Source organism: Carassius auratus, chromosome 1 (genome assembly GCF_003368295.1).
Source record: "Carassius auratus strain Wakin chromosome 1, ASM336829v1, whole genome shotgun sequence".
NCBI lineage: Eukaryota > Metazoa > Chordata > Actinopteri > Cypriniformes > Cyprinidae > Carassius > Carassius auratus.
The window spans coordinates 32,499,767-32,525,563 of NC_039243.1; the positions used below are offsets into that span (position 1 = coordinate 32,499,767).

The 25,797-nt window shown below is 35.8% G+C and overlaps 4 protein-coding genes across 9 annotated transcripts; 2 read left to right on the forward strand and 2 right to left on the reverse strand.

The window, feature by feature from the left end:
* Positions 1-1,251: 1,251 nt before the first annotated feature.
* On the reverse strand, positions 1,252-4,453 carry LOC113107974 (fibrinogen gamma chain). The gene is made up of 9 exons (XM_026270819.1): positions 4,273-4,453; positions 4,145-4,201; positions 3,860-4,043; positions 3,090-3,174; positions 2,863-2,993; positions 2,639-2,772; positions 2,231-2,415; positions 1,740-2,017; positions 1,252-1,664 (listed from the first exon to the last, which is right to left on the reverse strand). The coding sequence occupies exons 1-9, from the start codon at positions 4,330-4,332 to the stop codon at positions 1,483-1,485; spliced, it is 1,296 nt and encodes a 431-aa protein (XP_026126604.1). The 5' UTR covers positions 4,333-4,453; the 3' UTR covers positions 1,252-1,482.
* A 6,184-nt stretch (positions 4,454-10,637) lies between these two features.
* LOC113107983 (lecithin retinol acyltransferase-like) lies at positions 10,638-12,912 on the forward strand. The gene is made up of 2 exons (XM_026270831.1): positions 10,638-11,187; positions 12,153-12,912. The coding sequence occupies exons 1-2, from the start codon at positions 10,678-10,680 to the stop codon at positions 12,303-12,305; spliced, it is 663 nt and encodes a 220-aa protein (XP_026126616.1). The 5' UTR covers positions 10,638-10,677; the 3' UTR covers positions 12,306-12,912.
* Positions 12,913-16,858: 3,946 nt separating this feature from the next.
* Positions 16,859-17,983, forward strand: LOC113083412 (neuropeptide Y receptor type 2-like). The gene has a single exon (XM_026254707.1). The coding sequence runs from the start codon at positions 16,859-16,861 to the stop codon at positions 17,981-17,983; it is 1,125 nt and encodes a 374-aa protein (XP_026110492.1).
* Positions 17,984-19,904: 1,921 nt separating this feature from the next.
* Positions 19,905-25,458, reverse strand: LOC113107990 (microtubule-associated protein 9-like). 6 transcript variants are annotated; one of them, XM_026270861.1, is made up of 14 exons: positions 25,348-25,458; positions 25,171-25,253; positions 24,986-25,061; positions 24,272-24,814; positions 23,402-23,577; positions 23,144-23,216; positions 22,255-22,310; positions 22,041-22,102; positions 21,463-21,619; positions 21,291-21,380; positions 21,046-21,207; positions 20,539-20,687; positions 20,262-20,397; positions 19,905-20,106 (listed from the first exon to the last, which is right to left on the reverse strand). In XM_026270861.1, exons 2-14 carry the CDS (start codon positions 25,246-25,248, stop codon positions 19,987-19,989), a joined length of 1,878 nt encoding a protein of 625 aa, XP_026126646.1. In that variant the 5' UTR covers positions 25,249-25,253; positions 25,348-25,458; the 3' UTR covers positions 19,905-19,986. The 6 variants fall into 6 exon arrangements, 5 of the variants coding, with proteins under 5 accessions (XP_026126646.1, XP_026126647.1, XP_026126639.1 ...); XM_026270862.1 differs by having other exon boundaries at positions 21,463-21,595; positions 24,983-25,061; XM_026270854.1 differs by having other exon boundaries at positions 20,539-20,684; positions 24,983-25,061.
* Positions 25,459-25,797: the final 339 nt, after the last annotated feature.

Sequence of the window (25,797 nt, forward strand, 5' to 3'; positions counted from 1 at the left end):
ATGCATCCACTGGAGAAAGCGACTCGTATTTTAGCAAAGGATTAAAGTTAAAAGCGTCTGAATGCTGGATTTGTTTCATCTTTTGTCTTCTCCAGATGTTAATGTGGATTATTGTGATGTTTTTATCAGCTGTTTGGACTCTCATTCTGACGGCACCCATTCACCGCAGAACATTGATTGATGAGACACTGATGCAATCTACAAACCTGATGAAGAAACAAACTCATCTCATAGTAAATATTCAGCAAAACTATTCCGTCCACACGTTTTCATTTACATGTTACATGATGGAAAATTGAATCACTTATTATCAATCTGCTATGTGTGTGAATAAAGAAATGCATGAGGAAAATGCAGAACAAATAAGCAGGGACTTTCCTGAGTTGAAATAGCTGACTCAGTATTTATTGATCGATGATGAAATCTTCTTCATCAGGGAGCTTGGAGTGCAGCCTGTTCGTCCACTACAGCGATGGAGCAATGTTGACTTACTGACCACGTGCTCAAAAAACTCCTACACAGAGGTTAACACACACCTACACAAAACCCGAATAACAAACACCGATCAGCTCCCACTCTCACATCGTTAAAGCAGTGGATGTTTATGCATTTTTGTTTTAAAAAATCCTCAATAATAACTATTTATCATAATTTGACACCAAATTTCTGTTTAGCTACTTTAATTTATCAGACAGTAAGGAATTGGGATGTGCAACAGGCCAAATAAACATCAGGAAACATTCATTCATTTATTTATTTGCTTTATGTCCTTTTTATTTGACACTTTATTGTTATGTGTCTTTGTTCTGGTGTTATTACACAAGTACAGGGTAATACTCATCAATTATGTATTAACTCGGTGTTACACTTTATTTTAAAGTGTCCTTGTTGCATTAAATTATTAATTTAAGTATTGAGTAATATGAACTACATGTACTTACTCAGGGTTAGGATTGGGGATACTTGCATGTAATTATGCATATTTAAATGTTATTATAATAATAAGTATATGTAACATCTTCAAATCAAGTGTTACTGGAGTCGGTTTAGTGTTAGTTGCTTGCACTTATGCATAATTTACTGTTATTGCTATAGTAATTAAATATAAACTGTGTAACAAGGACAAATTGAAATCAAGGATTATGAATGTTCCATGTATTTGTTTGTGTAACGTAATATACCTGTTTTAATTTAAACCCCACTTATGTAGTTATTTCTCACAATGTTTAAGAAAAAAGGACTACACAACACTTTTCATTTACAAAAGACAGAGGATTTTATTTATTCATTGATAGTGTGATGTTTTGGATCAGCTAAAGTTGATCAAGATGTAAAAAATTGACCAGAATGAGTTATGCATGAAGCTTTTGTTTTATTCTAATTAATGTGTATAGAACAGAAAACACCACGGGTGTTTACTCTCTTGTAAAACCGCCTGGGTTATGTTGTTCCCAAACAAAATGATCAGCTTTGGTGAGGTCTTTAAATGTCTCCCAGGCCTCCGAACTGCTTGGACCCGCTTTCCTGGCCTCCGGCAGCGATTCTGTTGATGGGAATGATCTTCATGGTGGTCTCCTTCAGAGAATACCAGCGACTGTGCCACGTTGCCCAAATAATGCCGTCGTCAAATCCATTCTGCGAGTCCTTCTCTGTGTACTTGCCACCTGTGAAAACAGAACGAATCAGTGAAAGGATTCCCACATGTGTGATCTATCTCCTGTAAAGAGGAAAGGCTTTACTCTGGTAGTATTTTCCGTTGAGATGAGCGGCATGGCATCGGTTCATCCACCAGCCGGACCCTTCATCCTTGGCACAGTTTTCATGGTACTTGTCGTTGTCTTTGTCAGGTGTGCTGAACTGCATGCCGTTGTGAGACGTGTAGAATTTGTCACTGGGATCATCGCCGAAGTCGAAACCATCAAAGGCATCGCCAGCGTCGCCGCCGAAGTAATACGCATACGTCAAGCGGTACGCATCGACTTCTGGTCCGAGTTTGAACGTGGCGTAGTCGGCGTACCTAGGAAAAACACTAATGTTCAGCAGCATGTTTGATCGGACTGAAAAGGTCATGCGATGTGACTTGGCAAGAAGAGCAAAGTCCTGTTTGGCGACTGTAGATAACAACAACCTCTACATGGATAATACTTTACCAAAAGCATTCCTTTAGTCTACCAACTGTAGTTGAAACTGAAATTAAAACTTGAAAAGTAGGAATGTGTGTGGTTCATACTTTTTGTTGCCTTCCCAATCGACCATCTCTATCCTCAGCACATAAGGCACACTGGACTGAACAGACAACAGATGTATCTTCTCATTCCCCAGCCAGAACTCAGTCTTGTCGTCTGGAGAGAGGTACCCAAAGCCTTCCTTATACTGAATCCATTTTTTGTTGAAGTCGACACTGCCATCCCGTCTCTGAAAAAAATGTATTTTTTCACATTGCTTCTACTTGCAAGTGTCAAAGGCATGCTAACAAGGATGTTAAAGATCATAATAAGCGTTTCGTTTGTCTCTTGAGGCGAGGGGAGAAACAACAGACACCCTCCGGGTCACGGCACCAAGTATACTGCCCTTACAGCCAAAAACAGTTTTCATCTATCTATTAATCGATCGGTGCATTGTTTGTTGTTCCACGTACCCTCTGAAGGACAGTCCATCCCCGTCCAAAGCTGTCTATCTCACAGTAGACCAAGAACGCCTCTGGAGCCCTGGCTGGTTTCACATAGTAGAGCCCACTGACCTTAGCACCTTTGTTTGCAATGTCCTGACAATCTGGGGAAAAGTGCACGTACTTCAGCCCTCTGTGTACCTTCAATTCACTGCGTCACTTTACATTGAGATGTTCGAATCTGCTGTTTCTACCTTTGCCCGTGACTGTCTGAATCTCCACAGTGTCTTTGCAGGGCTCTTTGCACATCTGGTCCAGCTGTTGGGACATCTGCTTTAAATCGGTTATTCTTTTCTCGTTTGCCTGAAGAATGGACTGCAGCTGACTGTTGGGGGGGTAAAACATTATAAAAAAGGCATTTCATTAACTATTTAGACCATATTTGAGATAAGTGGTATATAAAAGAAGAAAAAGTGCTCACTATATTTGATCTTCCTGAGAGAGAATGCTCTTCTCAAATCGCAGTATATCATCAAGCATGCTTGTAGATTTTTTAATGTATGTATCTGATAAAAAAAAGGTTATGAAAATCAGATGAAGTTTCACAATTACTTTAAAAATGCATGAAACATGCCTATTCAATCATAAGTACATTTTACTTTCTGTATGAATATATATATATATATGTGTTTTGGAAGGGATAAAAATGTCATAGTGATACAACTGTCCTGAAATCAAAGAAGCATTGTCAAAAGAATACAAATTATTGGAAAGACCAACTTTTTATTATTTCTTTCACTTTTTATTAATACTTTATTAATAATTTCTCTCGTGGTCCTGTGGTGCAACCAACACGTCATGCGGTGCAACCGACTTCCAGAAAAACTGATAACAAATTATAATAACAATATAAACAATTACATAATTTCCCATAAAACAGGACATTTTTGTAGATGCTCATAAAATATAAGAAAGGTTGTGAAATGTCAAGTGGTGCGACTCCCCACCGCACGTATGAATAATTAATCATATGTGAAATATGCATAAATAAATATAAAAAATTTTTTTTATAATAAAACGTGTACTCACATTGTAAGAAAAATATTATTATTTTTTTACTAATTTTTTTAATAAAATAAAAAACACCCCTGAGAGCTCACCCGAGACCAGTGTACTCTCTGTAAATGTTTGACATGAAATTTAATGTTTTTTTTTTTTTTTCAGTCCATAACTAATGATAAATCATGCTACCTGGTGCTTGTTTTTGTGCTTGTGTATCTGAGTCCTTCAGGTAGACCACTTTGTCCTGCGCTCCTCTGGTAAGGTTGGCGATATCCTCCAAATCCTGCTCCATTTGATTCAGCTCTCTGTCCATATCAGGCGCGTACCTCTGTAGGTAATCAGCAACTCCACATGTGGTTGGGCAGTACACCCCCTGAAGGACGAGAGATGTTACTGTTAAACAGGTGACTTTTAAAGCATCCAGAATACAAACACATTGCTTGAAACGATCTAAAACAGACAGTCTGTACTTACAAACCCATCGTTTGGGTTACAAATGTCTTGCGTTGGAGAATAGTCTCCTCTCATTTGCTAAAAGGAGAAAAGTAAACCAGTAAATATCATGGTTTTGTGATATAATATAATATTTGTATTCCACTCACCGCTGAGGTTAATGTGGACAGCAGCAGGATGGAGACAGCTGCATGGATGAACGAGGCCATGTTGGACCTGCGATCTGTCTGGTCCCTCAAAATTGTGAGTGATTTTTGACCGCTACGGGATATTTATCCGATCAAGGTCCTGCTCAGAGATAACTGTCCAAAGACAAATAAGAGCTATACCCACCCCTCTCCTGTGACTCAGAATGAACCGTAAATGTTGCAGAGATTGGTCAACATGTCCATCTTAATGCTGAGTACATGGGCAGATGCAATCGAGACTTACTTATTACTGGAATCTGAATAATATATTGATTAAATCAGGGGTCTGATTTCAATGTTTGGTGCTTGTATACTGTAAACAACTTAAAAACGACCCATATTAAGTGTCCTAACATGAGTGAGTTTTGCATTGCAAACCCAGTGAAGAATCATTGTACATTACTTTTTAATATTACTTTAGTTTAATGAAGGAAGGACAATGAAACAGTAGAAGTGAAGCTCATTTAGTTCGATTTTTAACTATTTTTCAATCTGTGACAAACTAATGATTGATAATACCTTCAGATTAAATAGTGTGTTTTTTCTTATAAGCATGATATAAACAAACAAACAAACCAAAAAGAGCAACGGGTGGTTTACCGTGACGCAGCACGGTTCGATTGCTACAGAGACTATGGGTCAGGATCCACTCCGTCTCAAGTTAATGATTTTCTAAAGATTTCTAACTTTTTTTCTCTTCCAGTGTTGGGAGAACAAATGTTCCACAAATCTCTAAATGAGATGTACACACATGCACAGACAAACAGACAGCTTGTGCTGTAATACTTGAGTCACTGACGCCAAACAAAGTCTTTCTTCATTTTACTACCGGTAATGAGCAAAATAAATAAGAGATACTTAGTATATAAAGAAAGATGGTTAGATATTACTGGGAATATTCAATCAATCAGTCAATGCATTTAATAAAGGTGAAATAATGTGATATAAATTGGTAGTCCATATTTGCATAATGATCAATGGTTTACAGTATTTGCATTAAATATTTATTCTTAAGCAATATTGTAACCTCTTTATTGAAAACTTATTTGATGACTTAATGTTACTACTAAACATTTCATCTCTTTGAATATTAATATTGTTGCTCAATACTTATCTGTGTTTACGAGGCTACACACATCAGTACAAAAGGTGACACAGACTTTGACCGTGTGTTCAGCAGCTCGCCACTAGAGGGCGCTGCACTTCAGAAGTGCTCCAGGAGACAGGGCTCTGTGACCAGAGAAGCAGATCAACTAAATAAATTAGTTTTTTTTTTATTATTTTTTTATTTTTTATTTTTTTTAATTACTTTTATTAATTAACAAGATCAAAATATCATGTATAAAACAAACAAGGTTTTTTGCATGAGAACTTACATTTGTGAATATGAAATTTTGCATGTAAAACAACAAGATTGATCATGTAAACGTTTTCTTTGCTATTTTACAACATACCAAATAATACATATTTCCATAACAAAACAAAATGATGATCAATATTCTGTAAATAAATTAGTTTCACTAAACTAGACTGGGGTCCAATTTGTCATTTCATAACATTATTATTATTATTTTTTAATATATAGCATTCAGGTAGAATTATTTTATTTTTTTCATATTTATTATATTATTTTTTACGCTTGCAAACTGATGAGTAATATGAATGAGAAATATGTAAACATAAAAATATTGTTTCTGAGGAGTTGTATAGGTTTTTTGTTATTTTTTGTTTGTTTGTGTGTATACATGTGTCTCCAGGAGATTTTTATGTGAGTATAACAAAGCTGGTCTTGAGGTCCTAATGTGTTTGTATTTGCTTGTTTGCTGTCTGTGTCACACATGAGCTTTATGAGTGTGTGTGAGTGTGTGTGTGTGAGTGTGTGTGTGTGTGTGTGTGTGTGTGTGTGTGTGTGTGTGTGAGTGTGTGTGTGTGTGTGTGTGTGTGTGAGAGTGTGTGTGTGTGTGTGTGTGTGTGTGTGTGTGTGTGTGTGTGTGTGTGTGTGTGTGTGTGTGTGTGAGTGTGTGTGTGTGTGTGTGTGTGTGTGTGTGTGTGTGTGTGTGTGTGTGTGTGTGTGTGTGTGTGTGAGTGTGAGTGTGCTGGATTTAGGGTTGGGAGCAGTAACAGAAATGGTAGTTATTCAGAGCTTTTGCAGACGGGTGAATAAGCTTCATTATTTGTGTCAGTGCAGAATTGAATGATCAGAAGTCGTTTAATGCAGTGCTCAGACAGGATTCAAATTCCCAGGAGCCCCAATGGCCTGACAATGTAAAGTTGTTCTAAATATCTCAACAACAACAAAAAAAAAAAACACTGAACATTTGGGCATGCTGCTGTTTTTGGTCATCTAATGTAAGAGGAAAAGGTTTCTGCTTTTATTCTTAGAAAGAAACACATGCAAGTTCATCACTGACGCTTGGAGAATACTTTAAAAAGCTGTATATCTGGTAAACGTTAACCTCTAACACTAGCTTGCTCTATTCTTTTTCTATTCTATCTGTTTTATTTATTTATTATATTATTTAAACGCCCTTGCTATGTGTAACTGAGACTTGTTATAGCACCTTTTGACGTTTTTAATTGCATCCACTGTCCTCGTTTGTAAGTCGCTTTGGATAAAAGCATCTGCTAAATGAACAAATGTAAATGTAAACTTTCTTTCTTTGAAAGGACTATGTTGCAAATTAATATTGTTGAGCTGTGCATTGAACACATTGAAGGGTTTGGTCACAGATATCTAACTGCCGCTGAAAAAGATTACACTCTTGTAAACAACAAGTGATAAATAAACAAGTTTCAGTGAGTCAAGCACAGGCCAGCTCTGTTTGCTTCTTTTTTTACAGTAGTAGCAGTGAAAGGCGTCTAAAAAAGCTCTTCATAAGAACAAAACAGACTTTCAGCTTATTTATAAAACTACTACGTTCAGTGTTTGTGAATAAAAAAGACCTGGTGAAATGAAAGCGTCCTTCACTGTGTATTTACAGCTGTGTATCAGATGAGTTTAAAGAGAGAGAGGGGTTCACAACAAGGTTTCTTCATTCTGTTTATTAGATGTATCGCGAAGCTCTGGCTCTGTCGGTTGCATCATTAAAGTGACCAGGCTGTGACCCCATTTTATGGCGAGAAACCACATTGAACGTGATAGCTGACAGATACAAGGCACGCCTGACCTGAGAGTCAACCTCAGCGTCTGTGAACTTAAACAACTCTGAACTCTGCATGAACCTCTCCAAAAACCAGATGGAGAGCACAAGTCTCAAGATGCAGCCTGCCAACTCTCCAGTCTCCCAAACAAATGATAAGAAGTCACCACCAATGCAGCGATCACGGGAGGTCGTTGCCGTCTGAACTGTACTGAAATGCACAGAGTCTGAGGTCATTCTCAGGTTATTTAATATAAGTCCAGTCTACTGCATACTACCTGTCATCTAAATACTATTCACGCTTTCTGTTTCCTTTTGCAAGAAACATATTGCAAGATGAATAATTACTGGTCTGAAGCAACATTTACTTGATTATCCATACGTCATCTTTTTTTTTTTTTTTTTTACAAAACCATGCATAAATGATGCATCATATATTTTTACATCTCTTGAATATCATTGTATTGCATTGCAATATATGTTTTTCCTCCCATCATAAAAACTACAGAGCATTGATCATAAAACATAAGACATTCTCTGGATATATAATGATATTTATATGCATTTTAATCTGTTTTACTGTTAAAATGATCTGATTGATTTATAATAGGAGCTATCAGACTTTCATCTTACTTTTTGGCCATGTTAATATCATCGGCACATTTTTGCTTCTTAAATAACTACAAATGAATATTGAATATTAAAAAATCACAATTGTGTCCCTGGAGCACAAAAGCAGTCTTGAGTCTCTGGGGGATATTTGTAGCAATAGACAAAAATACATTGCATGGGTCAAAATTATAGATTTTTATTTTATGCCAAAAATCATTAGGATATTAAATAATGATCATGTTCCATGAAGATATTTCCTGTATCTCAGACAAATAGTGTCCTCCTAATAAACCATGCATCAATGGAAAACTTATTTATTCAGCTTTCAGATGATGCATAAATCTCAATTTTGAAATAAATGACACGTAAGACTTGGTAATGCATTGTCATTGTGACATTTGCAGAACCATCATTGATTTAATAAGACATGCAAAACCACAGAAACTTAATCAAGTTTTAATTGTAATTAAATAGCAAGCGGCTTGTAATGCATCCCATTGGGATTGTTTATATGCATCAGGTTTATGTGTCCTGTCCATTTGATTTACTGAAGTCCTCTGTCCTCGACTTCAAGGCACTCTCTCCTCAAGATTATTTTAACATTGTAAGCAGGATTGTAATGCAATAGCAATGAGAAAATAATCAATGAAAAGCTCTTAAATGTGAGAGTTAAGTCTAGTGCATTCCTTTCTCAAGAGTACTCTTATCTGGCATCCTGTAAATATGATGGCAGTGGGTTTGTAAGTGCAGAGGTCATCGCGAGTTCAGCGGCAGTGACCACTGTTTCACATCTGCCCTTCAGACCTCACAAATATTCAACACACAATAAATGGACTTGAAGGCTATGATAATGATCACACAATGATGATTTATCTAGTTTACTCAAAATAGGCACTGACAGATTTTTACAAATGAGGGATGCATGTGATTTAGACAGAAGACGGTGAATGTGATCATAAACATTTATTTGGATAAAAAAAAAAAAAATCCACATTTTGTTGCATCACAGTTCGATGTAATTTGACTCATGGCCAGCTCTTATAGCTGGGAAAAAAGCCCTGTAATCATTTTAAATAATTTAGATATGATATGATTAATGATATGAGCTTGTTTCTTCATCAGGTTTGTAGAAATGTAGCATTGCATCAGTGTCTCGTCAATGGATGCTCTGCAGTGAATGGGTGCCGTCAGAATGAGAGTCTGATAAAAACATCAAGCATCGGCACAACTGAACTAGTTACAATACTTGCTTTTGTAATATAAACAAACTGGAAGGAGGATGGAACAGAAGACTGCTAAGATGTAATATAATATTGCACGTTTATTATAAAATGCATTAATTTATGTTTATTTAGTTATGGAAACAACTTTTTGAGATCATCAGACAGTATCTGCTCCTGCTGATCCAAACATTGTGGCGGTAGAAAAGTGATTCTGATTTCATGCACTAGATTGGACAAATGGCTCTAATGATTAAACCAGAAAAAGGGTCTGGGAACAAAATAATTGAAGATTATCAGATGACCTGATTTGCTGCTAATTAAGGTCACTTCTTCAGACGAGGGGTGAGACGACCGCTGCATGTGAGAACAGTAGGAGGTATTGTTGGAGGATAATTAAGTGCCTCACGTTTCAGACTGGACTACAAAATCAGCTCAAAGGGGAACACGGTTCTGGATAAGCTTCTTTACATGTTTGAAACAGACACAAAATACTGTATATGGATTTTAAAGTCTTTTTAAGCAGTGCTAAATCAAATTTAATAAGTCACTGTGGAGATGGTTTAGTTGTATAAACACTGTACAATCTAGTTAACAGGTATATTTAATTATGTCGCAGAGTTCTTGTATATTAATAATTACAGTGCACTGTTGTTTGCAGGCAGTTTAAAATAACATTTACATTTACTGTCAAACTATTTCTCTATAGATGAACCACCTTTTAAAAAGTTTAGTGTCAGTAAGATTTTTAATGTTTTTTAAAGAAGTCTCTTATGCTTTTCGAGGCAGTGTTTATTTGATCAAAAATACAGATTTATTTTTTTTTAATTGTAAAATATTATTACAATTTAAAGTAATAATTTTCTAATTTAATATACTTTAAAATATAATTTATTTCTGTGATGCTCCGCTGTATTTCCAGCATCATTCCTCCAGTCTTCAGTGTCACATGATCTTCAGAAATCAGAATAATATGATGATTTGTTATTAAGGTTTTGCTGCTTCATAAACAGCATTTATTCAAAAGAAAAATATTTTGAAAAATATTTCTTTACTCTCCCTTTTTATAAATTTAACACATGCTTGCTGAGAATTATTTTCTTTAAAAAAAAAAAAAAAAATTTAAAAAAAAAAATTAAGATTTCTTACTATGTGATAGGTAATTGCATTCTTTTCTTTTTTTCCAAAATAAATTTTATTGTAAAGTGTTACCAATAAGATTACTGTTTATTTGCGAAAACTTCACCTCATTAAACAATCAGGAGCCGAGCATTAAAGTGGTTCAGTGTGGGGATGAACCGTTCAGCCAATCAGAATCCTGGGATCCTCCTCAGTCCTAAAGCACATGCAATATATAAATTCTCCATCGACCGTGAAGTCTACAAGTCATAAAAATGCTCGACTCGCTGACGTTTCTGTTTGAGAAGTTCTTTCTTCTCTCCAGCTTGAATGTGTTTAAGAGTCTGTGGCGGGAGGATCCGGTGAGATGCCCGGTGCTCCGGAGAGGAGACCTGCTGGAGGTGCAGCGCGCGCTCTTCATTCATTACGGCATCTGTCTGGGGGAGAACAGGGTGGCACACCTGATGCCTGACATCATGCCCGTCCTAACCAGAGACCGACAGCTCATTAAACCAGTCGTCACTAACAAAAGACTCATTTTAGGATGCATTTACAGAACCGCGAGCATTCGCGTCGACTCGGTCGAAGACTTCGCGTACGGTGCTCAGATTCTGGTGAACGATATGGATAAGAAAGTGAAGTGGAAAGCGCTGGCGAGCGAAGAAGTGGCGAGGAGAGCAGAGAAGCTGGTCGGGGACTTTCCCTACAGTTTATTATGGAATAACTGCGAGCATTTCGTGACGTACTGCAGGTACGGGACAGCTGCGAGCCAGCAGACAGAGAAGGTGAGAGCTCTTCATCCGGGGTAAACTAGAAAAATATGATTTAGATACAGGGTTGCAAAGGGGTGGGAAATATCCATTAACTTTCCAAAAATCCCTGGAATATATATAAAAATAAAATAAAAAAATATAATAATAATAATAATAATAATAAAAAATCCGGAAACTTTCCAAATATCACTGGAATATACAAAAAAAAAATAATAATAATAATAATAATAATAATGATAATTTAAAAAAACAATTCCGGAAACTTTCCAAAAATCCCTGGAATATATAAAAAATACAAATAAATAAAGTAATAATAATAATAATAATAATAATATATATATATATTTTTTAATCCGGAAACTTTCCAAAAATCCCTGGAATAGACAAAAATAAATAATAATAATAATAATAATAATAATAATAAAAAACATTCCGGAAACTTTCCAAAAATCCCTGGAATATACAAAAAAAATAAATAAATAATAATAATAATAATAACAATAATTTTAAAAAAAATTCCGGAAACTTTCTAAAAATCCCTGGAATATACCAAAAAAAAATAAATTCAATTCCAAAATTTAATGGAACTTTTCCACCTTTGTGCAACCCTATTTTTATCTAATCTTTAATAATACCAAAATAGCCTAGAATACAGCATATGTTCTACTTATTAAAATTAAAATTAATATCAATATAGTGTGGCATGAACACCATGCACTCTAAAAAACTTTGGATCAAATATGGACGAACCCAACTTTTGAGTTAAAAATGTATTGTAAAAATGTAACCCAATGGATGGGTTAATCTATATTTGACCCAATGCTGGGTTGAAATAAAAATTTTGAGTGTGCTATCAAAACGTCAATAATGCACTGCAATTAAATAAATAAAAACATATTATTTCTAGCATGTATTGTGTGAGAGTTTTTTGTTTAAGAGTCTGCTACTGATATCTTTTAATGCTTTTTCTTTTTCAGTTCTGTGACTGTCTGAAATCCATCATTCGGGACCAGAGGAGTGTGGCCTTAACTGTTGGGATAGGAGTGATGTACATCCTGTGCTTCGGCCTGGCGCCTTCAACTACGTTACCCACAATCCTTATTCCCTTTATTCTGTGGATGGCTGGCTGAGAGACACTTTCACTGCATCACATAAAACAACTAAGCCCAGCTTTAAAGAGGACACGTACACAACAAAGCAATGCATCAGTGGAATATCGCCGTGTAAACATGCCAAGTCTGACAATGTGTTTTTCCTTATGCTTTAAATAACTCATGACAACATGCCATTAACTTTGAGCCTTTACAGCCATGCTGTATACTTTACATTTTAAACCATATACCTACAATTGGTCAATATTGTTGTGGCTTAAAGTTACAGATTGCATGCACTGTTCACTTAAGGTGCCTTATTTTTGTATTAAGCAGAAGTTTTGTACAGATACATTTCATTACTAGTTTTAATAGCTACTGAATTATGATTCAGGACATAGCCTACCATATATATGAACTTGTAGTTTTTTACTTGTATTATTAATAAGCTCTGACGATGCTTGATTGTGAATTTGTACAGTTTCAAATATATATTTAATAGCATAAAGAAGTGCCTGAATAAGAATATGTAGACAGAGCTATATTTGATGAATGTTACGTGTAAATACTAGCTATAATTATGTCTGGTTATTGCTGTAAACAGTTGATTGGACCTTTTTCATCAGAATAAAGCTTGTCTGACCTGTAGCTGAACCTGTGGAATTAGCACGAGGTCTATAATCTGAGCTGTGCGTTTCTGATTTGAGCGTTCTTAGGCTAGATCAAATAAAAAATATTCAACAAAAATTAAATTAATTAGAAATAAGAGGTGATATGCATTGTGCAGGAAATCATTGAACCTGAAAAATAGCATTTTAATTTAATGCCAAAGCTGATTTTAACACAAGTGATGACATTCTTACGTTCTATGCGAGGACATAACAGCGTCCCGCTCCGTTATTTGGTGTCCACTTTTGTTTACAAATTCCAAACAGGATTGCACAATTCCCTCCCACACAGGCACAGATTATCTCCTATTCTAATATGTCAGTGAACTCCTCTGCTCATAAATAGAGCTGAGAACAGATGAAACAAGGAATCTGGGACATTTTGTAGTAACCTTAACCACATGTGATATGAAAAGCTGCTAAATGCTAAAAAACTAATAAACAACAACAACAAAAAAGAGCAGGGCTATTTTCAGAGCACACAAGTTTGAACTAGTTCATCTAGTCTTGTATATGGAGTCAAACAGCTCAGACAGTGAATGCGGTTCATTCTGAATTTCTTGATGTCTCACACACACACACACACACACACACACATACACACACACACACTGTGAAGTGAACATCAGTTATGCATTAGGTATTAACTAACAATCACAATATTGTGGTCATCTATGGGTTAATCTTAATTATCACATACTTAAACATTTTGTTTCATATTCAGGTTTTATAAATTAACAGTTTAAGTATTATATATGAGTAAGTATTATGAATTAACACTAACACCAAAAACATAAAATAAGACCAAAAATGTAAAATGTATATATATATATATATATATATATATATATATATATATATATATATTATAATTATTTTTTTTCGATGGTTGGTTAGTGATAACTAATGCATTAACCACTGATAAATGAAATAAATATTTTTGTAAAGTGTGATCAAAAATGTATATTTTATACAAGAAGCATTAATGAAATAAAATGAACGTGGCTCTTTTACTATTAAATGTGATTGGAATCATGCTACTACATTTACAGTTGCTTTTGAAATAATTATAGCTACATTCCAGGACAGATTACAATACAAAACTCCAATATTCTCTGTAATCTGAATGAAGTCTGAAAATATGACATTCAAAATCATTTTTATTGCATTTTCCAACAAGCATCAGACAACAGCAGCAGCCCCATCTAGTGGACAGAGATGATTCAGGCAGCAATATTTCATATGCGTCATATTTCATTCCCACTACATAGGCTACAGATTGTCAGAGAGAGAGAGAGAGAGAGAGAGAGAGAGAGAGAGAGAGAGAGAGAGAGAGAGAGAGAGAGAGAGAGAGATTTTATTTAACAGCATCGTAACCTGGAAATTTTATGTATTTCAATATGACACATTCACGGCTGCATATTTTAACATATTTGCAAGTTTTCTCTCAAATGTAAATAAAGGAAGCTCATCTATATATCTTTTAAGAAATGTCATGCATCTCTTTGTTTCATACTCAACATATTGATAAAGATATAGAAAGAAGCTGCTTTGATAATTAAAACTAAAATCTTTGACATGCATTTCTTGAGTTTCAAACTGCAGAATGAGAAGACCTCCAAGTTGGAGCAAATGTGGACAATATCCTAATAATAAATAAATAAATGTAACCATGGTCCATGATAGAAATAAACACGGTATTTTACTGTAAAGTGTAATAGCTGACAGCATATGGATGAGTGGATCAGCAGCAGAAGGGAGCTGGTTATTTCTGTCTGTGTTCTCTGTAGTGTTGCTATTTCTGTTGGTTTACCTGGACATGTACCTCAGTCTTCCTGCAGAAGTGAGAGAGAATCTATACCAATTAATTACACAACCAATAAGTGACTGAAGCTGCCAGCTCAGCTCAATCAGAAAGATTTAGGAGCGGTTAGGTGTTCGATCATTTCTTTTACTATTCATTTTTCTGCCCAAATGTCATAGCAAGCAAACTGCAATTATTATTTCAACAACATATAAAAAGAAAAAGGAAGAAAACACATTCACGAGACAGATACTGGGTCTATGTGTTAAGGTTGACAGACATAGAAAAGCACTTTGGACAGATTTTCCTCCAGTTTGTTAATGTTGTGATAATAAACATTAATGAAAAATAATATGATTTTCCCACAACCTTGCTTTCAAGGAAAATAATGAATGGTCTTTCATTACCCACAATAAAAACACAATAAATAAATAAACGATTAAACAATATAATTGCTTAAAACTGTGCTCGACTTTCAAGAAATTAAGTTAAGCAACAAAATATTAAGAAGATGGTGATGATGATAAGCAACAAAAATGATGATAAAATATAAAAAATAATTTTATTTGTGCTGCAAATATGGGTTTGGAAGAACATGAGGGCAAGTGAATGATGGCACATTTTTTGGGGTGAACTATCACTTTATGCATGTTCTTGGTCTTGATTGGTGCACGCTATCCTAAAGAGAGGGAAATAAACAAAATGATTCTCCTAAAATGAAATAGAGTTAGAATAAGTCTCAAATACTAAAACAGGTGATGCTTACACACACACACACACACACACACACACACACACAGCTCTGTTGCTGAGGGCAGTGTATAATTCAGTTCATAGTGTTTATTAAATTGAAGATCTGGCGTGACTCTCATCGTCATTGTTGACGTCATATGTCGATTTCTGCCTGATGTGCATCAGCGAGACAGACATTTGTCCTTTTGTCTTAATGATTACATTTCCTGACATTTGAAACCTCTTTGTACCTACCATCTGCAAAACGACAATGTGACACAAAAAGCTGAGCAAACAATGTTGAATGTCATGCATTAAATTATGTATAAGTAAATCTGCTGTAGTTATCTTTTCACGTCAGTATATGGTCTTATAGAAATAACAGTGATTAACACAGTTACTGTATACAGACTAATGCAGACTGCTATTAAATGATGCATTAATTACATATTCATAAACCTCTGATCTTTATATGAAAGTTGTAATTGTAAATCAAGCCTGGTGTCAATCAAGAGTCTCGCGCGCGCTGCTGGGTTGTGAAGCGCGCGCATCCTTCAGACTCAGATGTGTTTCTCTCCGTGCATCACACTCACTCAGACTCCTGTTACACACACTTCTTGTTCTTTGTCGTCGGGTTACGCGTGATAAATTTGGCATGGATTCAGGCTGTTTTTTTTCTCTTCTGCCATACTTTCCTACACGAGCTTATATTGCATGCAACTTCACAACTTAAAGAAGGTAAGACTCTTTCCGAAAACGATTTTCTTCCTAATTTCATTTTTTATGCAGATCAATTCAAACTACTTTCAACTTTATGCATGTATTGTTTATCTATATAATTTACTGCACGCCCACGTGAAGAAATACTATTAAATTTCACGGTGTTTTTGAAAAATAGCGAGTGTATTATACTGTATAGTATTTACAACAATCTGTTAATGCATGCTACAGCTTACTGTAATATTAACTTTCGTGAACTGATTAACTGTAATAAATGCTGTAGCATACTTTAGTTCTTACTACAGTAGTGTATTGTAGTATAATATACGCTATAGTAGTAACTTAGCATAATAATCTTATATGTAGTTGAATGCTACAAACCTTGATTGATTTATTAATATAAAATATGATTTAACATGCTCGCATATTCATCAAGTATTTAAAAACACTATGCATTAAATCGAAAATGCATGCATTAAAATAAGATCCAAATTTGGCAAATTTTAAATTTTAATCACTGATTATGACATAAGCTTGCATGCAGCATTTAATTCATTTTTGGCTGTATTTTTCTGTTTTGAATACTGGATAGATTTTCAATGCATTTAATTTAATTTAATTTCACTTTGCTTTTTTTTTTTTTTAGAGTAAGTAAACGAATGTCCAGCATGGATATAAGAACCGAAATGAACATATCTGAAGACGAAACTCAGTCCTCAAACTGTTCTACACCTGCCACTAACCAACTCGAGGGCGTCTTACTGGACGGTCTGGAAGACAGTACAAAACTGGTGGGTGTTCAAGTGATCTTGATTTTGGCTTACAGCACCATCATCCTCTTTGGCGTGACCGGGAACTCCTTGGTCATATATGTCGTGTACAAGTTTAGAAATTTACACACGGTGACTAACTATTTCATTGTTAACCTGGCTGTAGCAGACTTGTTGGTCAACACACTGTGTTTGCCTTTCACTTTGATGTACACGCTCTACGGAGAATGGAAATTCGGACAGGTGATGTGTTACCTGTTGCCTTATGCGCAAGGCTTAGCCGTCCACGTTTCCACCATCACGCTCAATGTTATCGCGCTGGACAGATACCGAAGCATCGTCTACCACATGGAAACCAAGATGTCCAAAGACATGTGCGTGGTCGTCATCGTGATCACATGGGTGGCGAGCGCGATCCTCGCCAGTCCTCTAGCTATCTTCCGTGAATATGTGACCTTTGACCTATCGCCTGAGCGGACGATTCAGGGCTGTGCTGAGAAGTGGCCTGGAAGCAGTGCGGATGGCACGGTCTACAGCATCGCCATGTTCTTCCTCCAGTACGGCCTGCCGTTGTCCATCATTTCCTTCGCGTACACTCGGATCTGGAACAAGCTTCGGAATCACGTCAGTCCCGGCGGAGGCCGGAGCGATCGCCATCAGCGCCGACAGAAGACCACGAAGATGCTGGTGGCCGTAGTGGTGGTCTTCACCGTTAGCTGGTTGCCCTTTCACGCCTTTCAGCTTGCTGTGGATATCGACAGCAGCGTATTAGAAATGAAAGACTACCGATTGCTCTACACGGCTTTCCATGTTGTGGCCATGTGCTCCACGTTTGCCAACCCCATCCTGTACGGATGGATGAACAGCAACTATAGAAGATCCTTTCTGGCCGTGTTCAAGTGTGGAAGGTTGAGCAATGGAATGAGAAGGGTTTGTAGCAGCGAGACGGTAAGCGAGAAATGCACACGCAGCAAGCAAAATACAATCAGTGTGGCCTTCAAACAAGAAAACACTCTTCTGTGAGAAACGTTTGCTTTCAAAACATGAAATGCTGATGTGATATGGACAAAAAGTCTACTGTACAGAAGCATTGTGAGTAAATATGAAAACCTGATATGTGACCCTGGAGCACGCATCATCTGAAAGCTGAAAAAATACGCTTTTCATTGACGTGTGGTTTGTTATGATGGAACAATATTTGTCTGAGATGCAACTATTTGAAAATCTGGAATCTGAGGGTGCAAAAAAAAATCTTAATATTGTTAAAGTTGATAACAATGTATATTACTAAACAAAAATAAAGTTTTGATATATTTACGGTAGGAAATGTACTAAATATTGTCATGGAACATGATCTTTACTTAATATCCTAATGATTTTTTGCATAAAATAAAAATGGATAATTTTGACCCATACAATGTATTCTTGGCTTTTGCTACACATAAATCCCAGAGACTTAAGTCTTTTGTGCTCCAGGGACACATATTTGATCAATTTATGAGATAATTGTGGTGACTTGGTGACTAATTGATTTGGATTTCTTTGTCGTAAATGTAATATGTATTTGGATGTGTTTGGAGTTAGCATGTATGATCTGTAAAAATAATCAGTGAGACGGGAATCTCACATTGAATATATTCTAGTGTTAATGTTCGCTTCCTGTGAAAATAAATGTTATTTTATGGAAAAACGTTCCTGAATTATTTAAAAGGTATCACACTCATCTTGCAATTGTGATTCAACCAGGGTTATTATAGTTAGCTAAAACTAGAAACTAAAACTTCATTTAATTTAACTTGACGTACTAATAATAATTAAAAAAAAGATAAATATATATATAAATAAATGAATAACACAATAATAATAAGTAATAAAAACAACCAAAAACCTAACTCATCCAAAACTCAAAAACAAAACTTTTATAGAATCTAAAAAATATATTTTTTTTATATAATTTTTTTTTTTAAAGCAAACAAACAAACAAAAATTGTGTTTTTCTTTCTGTTTCAGACAGCGCATGTCTCACAATCAGAGCTCTCACCATGTGATTTCCTTTCTAAACCTGAATACTCCTAAAACACAAACATCCTCGTTCTATCTTCTAACTTCATTAACAGCAACACGTCTATCGTCTCAACTTGTCTGTTATGTATATTGATGTTCCACATCAACCGGACACAGTTCATAAAATGAGTCTTTCTATTATTTACAATTATAAGAGGAAGCCATATGATAGCTTTCAGTTGTGATGGAGAGAGCGACTGTGTTTTCATAGAAGCCTATGAAACGATAAAGAGGTATGGTTTACAAATGAAATATGTTCCATCAAGATCAGGATTCCTAATTCTGATAGCCACAGGCCCATGAAGGATCAATCAGCTGACAGGAACAGAGCGATCAATACTCACCGAGCGCAAGGGAACAACATAAAAATAGAGTAAGAGGGTCTCAGAGTATAGATTCTGTCAATTACTGTCCTGTCTGTCTCCGAATGTCCCAAAAGCCACTCGTATTATATCCACAATTCAATATTGAAATCCTGTCTGTGCACTAAATGATTTATCTATAGACATCGTGCTGCATTAGGGGTTTTATTCCAAGCATGGCTTTTAGCCTTGAAGCTTCATCATGTTCACTGATGGACTGGAGTGCTGTGGATTATTGGGATGTTTTTATCAGACTCTCATTCTGACGGCACCCATTCACCGCAGAGCATCCGATGATGAGACACTGATGCAGTGCTACAAACCCGATGAAGAAATAGAAAAATTTGCATTTCCCCCCTCTTCAGTTCAATAAGTGTTCATCTTGAAATATTATAAACAACATATCGTTATAAAATAGCATGATATAATAGTATAAAAGTAACTTGCTTTACAAATATCAACTATCCGTCAGATATCATTTGTTCAGTTTTGATCATTTAAAAGCCTTAGAAATGTGCTTTATTGGGTTAAGGGCCTTTATTTAGTTTGATTTATTTATGGTTCGAGTCTTTCTGAAATTAAAGAACATTGAAATAAGGCTCATTTTCCAAACGGGATTGTTTTATTCGGAGGGCTCCAGGGCGGAGGAGCATCGTCCTGAAGAATAGCCTGAATCTTCTTCTCTTTTCTCTCCCTTTTTTGTTGAAACTCTTTTCTTTTCTGCAATAAAAGGAGGAACAGATTTTGATCACAGTATGTCTATTTGAAACCATAAACAGATTACATTTAGACTGAGAAAGCAACTTAATGTGACATGAATGTGTACGTAATAGTAATAGTGTGTAAGCGTCATGAAGAAGAGTACTGCAACACACCAGCCATTTGTCATACATCTCCAATGCCATTTTAACTTTCTCCTCCTTTTCATACTCCTCCTCCACTTCCTTTATCTTCTCCTTCCTGTGTTCTGCCTTGACCTTCTCTTCAATAACATCCTTCTTTCGGTCACTCCTATGAAACATGTAAAGTAATTACCAGAAAGTCTCATTAATATCAGTTTGTAATATGAGGCTTGAATGACTCGTGCATGACCAAATGTGAGCGGATTAACTAAATTAGTGATGCATATAAATAAAAATGCATCTTTCTTACCATTCAGTGAAAGCAGAAATGCAGTCCTTCTTCTTCTCGTGTTTCTCTTTGGCCTGTTGTAGTTTCTGTCTTCTCTCAGTCTGTTTCTTTACCCGTATCCTGTCTTTAATGATGCCGTCATGCTCCTCTTTCCACTTCTCAAAAATCTGCTTTGGGAAATGTTTAGAGCGTGATATATTTATGCAAATGATGGAACCAAAATTGCATGTGGAAGTATATTTTATGTCTGTTGGTATAGCATATGTTTTGTAGCTTGGTACCAAAGTGGTTTCATCGTTTTTCTCAAACCATCAGTGTATTCTGACAGCTTTTTGTGTTTCTGGAAATGCGAAATCATAAAAAAATAGAAGAGAAAGAAAAAAGAAAAAAAAAATGTAGTGTAGTGTAGCACCTGCAGTGGATAAAAAATTAAATGAAAAAATTATTAAGCTGAAATATTTACTATATTTCTAATAAACCAATGGGAAAAAAACAAGTTGCTAATAAAGTACATTTTTTAATAATTACCTGTTTTCCTGTTTCCTTTTGTTCATGCTTTTTATCCAATTCCATTTGTTGTTGCTTTATTGCCTCCTGTTTTTCTTTGACTTTCTTTCTAAAGCCTTCACTTTTTTTCTCTTTCCATGCATCATAAGACGCCTTTGCATCGGCAATTTTAGTACGATTTTCCTAAAAAAGGGAAATGCAAAACATTGAATAAATCAAACCAGGATTGTGGTGAATAAAGAATTCAAACGTGCATTAAATATTACTTTGTGCACTTTCTCCTCTTTTAATTTCTCTTCCTGCTTTTTTGCACTCGTTGTTATTTTTAAAGTTTCTTCTTTCTTTTTGAGCCACTCCTTTTAAGAAAGAAAACAATATTTGAGCACATTTTAGATGCATTAAAGGGGTGTAGAAATGATTGGGTGGGTCTCTAGACACCTGGTACACAGCAGCTCTCAGTGAATCTGCTGCTTCTGGAAGACGCTCGCTCGCTTCTGTTCTCTGATCCAGAATCTTCAACGCTCCCAGGTATTTCGACTCTGCTTTATAAGAGCTCTTGTGTTTTCTGGAACTGGATGAGCGAGAGCTTGAAGGTCTAATGTCCAGAAGATGTTGCTCAATATCAGTCAGTTTCAATGTTTGGTGCATTTGAGTTAAAGGTGCACTAAATAATGCTTTACTCATTAAAACATGAAACTATATAGCTTGAGAAATAAATAAAAGACTAGTGTTTAGAAATGCATAAACTTGTTGAGATAATCTTTTTACTCTGTTTGAATAAAAGTATGTTAATGCAAATGATAATATAAATATTTTAGTATTGTAGTATTAGAAGAATGAAGGTCAAATGGGTTTGGGAATGACATGAGGATGAGTAAACGATTTTCTTTCAATTATGAGGTAAAATTGTCTTCGAAATGCTGTGCAAATATGACACGATTTTACACTTTAAATAAAAAAAATCCGAAGTCCATCGTGCACATATACAGCATGAGGTTTTAAATAAATTCACTAACCTGTCGGCTGATATTTGGGTTAGTGTGGATGATGTGTGGTCAAGGGAACCCTGCAAACTCTCCTGATTGGAAAAGCATGAAGACAGATATGCTTATGAATTACATTAACATTTACAAGATGACATGGCACGTAACTGACCTTGATCTGCTTCCTTTAGTAACATGTCACACAAAACCATCAGAACAAGATCTTTTCACCCTTAATCAGACTTACATGCTTTTCTTCAAAGGATGTTGAATAATTTCTCTCCTTGCTCTCTTCTGAGGCAGCTGCAATGAAAATTGCAAATTAAAAATGATTAATAACTACTTAACCCCTTAACTGTCACCATCCTACCTGTTGTTGTCCTTTTTCTCTATCAGATGTTTTAGCAATCATCATAACTTATATATTGATTCATCCATTTTTGGTACTTTAAAATGTTTTTGCGCCTGTGTCAAGTGTCATATTACAAAATGCACTATAGTCTTTAAAAATCAAACCTTTTTTTTATCTTGACAAACCAAAAACATCACTGGAAAGGTCTGAGTCTCAGGATTCTACTTTGTATCAATACTGAAAGAGAAATATGTTGCAGTAAAAAATTTAATGGAGTTTGGATGCCACCCAGTGGCTGTTTGTGGTATAACGCCCTAACCTCAATTTTTTTCATATCAACTTCAAATTTGGAACATAACTTATTTAGACAAAGGTCTTACATTTTAAAGCAATTTTAGAGTAAAACCTATTATGTTATATATTTATTATATATAAAACAATAATATTAGTACAGTTAATATATATATATATATATATATATATATATATATATATATTTTTTTTTTTTTTTTTTTTTTTTTTTTTTTACAATACATTTAAACTTCTATAACTTTTTGATATAGAAGTTAAAAGAGACTAACCTTTGGTCTGTATTCCAGAGTGTTCATATTAAGTTTGAATAGTGCACTTTCATGCCTATTTAAAAAATATGGGGGAGTGACGGTTAAAGGGTTAACTATAGTTTACTTTAAATTATTAGATGTCAGGTCGACTCGCAGACAAACAATACCAATATACCAAAATGTAATATCATTACTACAGTCTCTGAACATGGTTTCCGCACCTACAGAAGCTGGATACATCTGCTCTGCTGGTGAACAAAACTCGGACTTTTCTGACTGGTCTTCATCTGGACCCTGGGTCGAAAAACAAAACAAGAGTCTATCAAAGCATCTCCTAAATTTAGACCTGAGCAGCTTGTGAGATACTAACTAGCACTAGTCAATAACTACACTCTTAAAAACAAAGGTTTAATAAAGGGTTCTGATTTAAGTGGGTTACTGCTGACACTTTTTTATTTCCATCTTCAAGCCGTTCTCACCAGAACACCATCACTGGCAGAGGTTCGACTCTTCTCAGGAGCGAGGGCTATAGACACAGAAGACGTGTCTGTTCTGCTGTAGGCTGGGCTCTCCTCTTCTGACTGACCAATGTCACACATCTTTACTGTCCTCTGCCTGGGTTTGGGTCTGGGTGACATGTCTGGAGCAGGACAACCTGTTTACATTAAAGAAAGTGTATTTTAATTATTAGTTTCTCACGTTTCTTAATCTAGTTTTATAGTGGCTGGAGCAAACAAATATTGCATTGCGGATTGAATCATTATTGCAGTGATTCATATTTTTCTGGCATGTTGTGTTTCTGATGCAGTGTGTTGCTTTTTATTTCTCAGACAACCGTGTCGGAAGATGTAACCATGAACATATTGCAGGATGACAATGCTAAGATTCGTACTGTGAGAGATTACCCACCAAAGAGTCCTGAGCACCTTGAGCTTTGGTTGTATTGTGCATTAATTAACACCATGTAACACCACAGTATTTATTTCCATCAAGAGTTGCATTGATTTTGGGCCGAGATCGTATATTGACTTGCGGTGATCAATTTTTACGTTAAAATGATTCATCATGCTCACTGAACCACTGTTTCACAACTTGAATCCGATGAGTCTTGGCATTGTCATCCAGGAATATGTTCATGTGCACATCTGACATGAATGTTTGAGAAATAAAAAGCTACACATTGCAATGTTGCAAAACTAAATATTAATTAGTGCAATAATGATCCAATCCTAGACTCTTCGGTATTTGCTTATTTAAATCCGAATATCCAGGCAATGTACAAACACACAGAAAACATTAGTGTTATTGGTAACTGGTCTTGCAAAAGATGGTTGATCTTAAACCCTGACCTGCGGAAAGCTTCGGTTTAACGCCTCTCTCCCTGGGTTGAGGAACCGGTGGTTCACCATCTTCACCAATCCTTTGGTTGTCCTCATCTTGTTCTGAAGGCAATGGCTCTGGACTTGATTCCCATTGGCTGTTCTCAGAGTTTAGTGGCAGTAAAGGATCTGACAGGCTCTTCCTCACCACAGATTCTGTCTGGTTCCTCGTCTGCATGACTGGTTTGGACTGTTCGTCCTTCTGGAGTAAAGCGGACTCTGGTAAAAACTTGTCAGATAGAGAGGAAAAAGGGGAATCCGAATGCAGACTGTACGAATTGCTTTGCGAAGGGACAGAACTTTGCCGGTCATCTTCACGTTTCATGAGATGTAGCTGTTCGGAGTTCACAGGTGAACTGTTCCTTTTGGTTTTCATAAAATACACTTTTTTGGGTTTGCCATTTTCCTCTTCATCACCCGAAAGATTGAAATCGTTGATTTTGCCTTTAGTCTTTCCAGCTTTAAATTTCACCTTCTTCTGTTTTTGCATCTTAAGGAGTTCGTTGAGTATGTCTGCAGAGTTCAAGTATAAGGGTAAAGAACACATTGGAAAAACAGAAGTGCATGCATATAAATCATGTTATATAAGAGAATAAACATGATTATACAGGGTAAGGCCAGTGGCATGAGTAAACCATTCAGTCATGATGTTTTAGACAAGTGTGACATTGTAAAACCAACCATCATCATCATCATCATCAAAGTCATCCGGGTAACTTTGCCTGTTGGCTCTAGCAGACACAGCTGTCTTGAGCTCATCCTGAAATCAAAAAACATGCACGTGTCATAGATCTTGTCTTGATAGGCAGCTCACTCCGATTTGAGACAGAGCCCAATGTGTCTGACCATGCTTTACTGACCACCAGTACCTGAAAAGTCGTTCTTCTGGATGTCTTAGGGCTTTTCGTGTAAGCAAGCGTTGTAGAAAAATACTCATCATCCATCATATCCACTGTTTAAATGCAATCATTCATTAATATACAAATAAACATGCTGGTTTAAAATATAGCATTAAATCATCAGACGTTCAAACGATTCATTCCTACCGTCGTTTAAAAACAAAAGAGCGTTGTTCAGCTCATCATGGACGCCATTCGTTTACACGAGTTACCAAAGCAACCACCGAATGAGAATCTAGCGCGAATCTACTACGGCGAAGGCTAAGCGCGGTGACGCTGATGTATGGCACGCGCTTTATACATTGAATGCTTCTAGCTTTACCAGTTCATTCAAATCGGAAAAACGGAGGAGCAGAACGATCGATATGATTTGTTATTATTTTGCCTTTAAAGCTTCTAAAGGACAGTATCCTACTAAAAATAATGTTTAATAAATTAAAATAATATTTAAATATATTTAAATAATAAACATTTTACACTGGCCATCCTGTTTAAAATTTTACATCTCCTTAGTCAGTTGCTTCTTTTTTTTTTCAAGGTACTTTTTCATTCATATAATGTTTGTACATGGTTTGTTCATATGTTATGCCCCTTTGT

Bases quoted from the DNA above. Each gene is read 5' to 3' on its own strand.
- LOC113107974 (XM_026270819.1), bottom strand. From the start codon at position 4,332: ATGGCCTCGTTCATCCATGCAGCTGTCTCCATCCTGCTGCTGTCCACA. The intron at 2,416-2,638 runs GTACGTGGAACA...CATTTTTTTCAG, and splicing joins GATGGACTGTCCTTCAGAGG to AGACGGGATGGCAGTGTCGA. The intron at 1,665-1,739 runs GTAAAGCCTTTC...CTGTTTTCACAG, and splicing joins CAACGGAAAATACTACCAGA to GTGGCAAGTACACAGAGAAG.
- LOC113107983 (XM_026270831.1), top strand. From the start codon at position 10,678: ATGCTCGACTCGCTGACGTTTCTGTTTGAGAAGTTCTTTCTTCTCTCC. The intron at 11,188-12,152 runs GTGAGAGCTCTT...TTTCTTTTTCAG, and splicing joins CGAGCCAGCAGACAGAGAAG to TTCTGTGACTGTCTGAAATC.
- LOC113083412 (XM_026254707.1), top strand. From the start codon at position 16,859: ATGGATATAAGAACCGAAATGAACATATCTGAAGACGAAACTCAGTCC.
- LOC113107990 (XM_026270841.1), bottom strand. From the start codon at position 25,248: ATGATGGATGATGAGTATTTTTCTACAACGCTTGCTTACACGAAAAGC. The intron at 23,578-24,271 runs GTCAGGGTTTAA...TAATGTAAACAG, and splicing joins TAAACCGAAGCTTTCCGCAG to GTTGTCCTGCTCCAGACATG. The intron at 23,217-23,401 runs GTGAGAACGGCT...TTTTCGACCCAG, and splicing joins CTGCCAGTGATGGTGTTCTG to GGTCCAGATGAAGACCAGTC.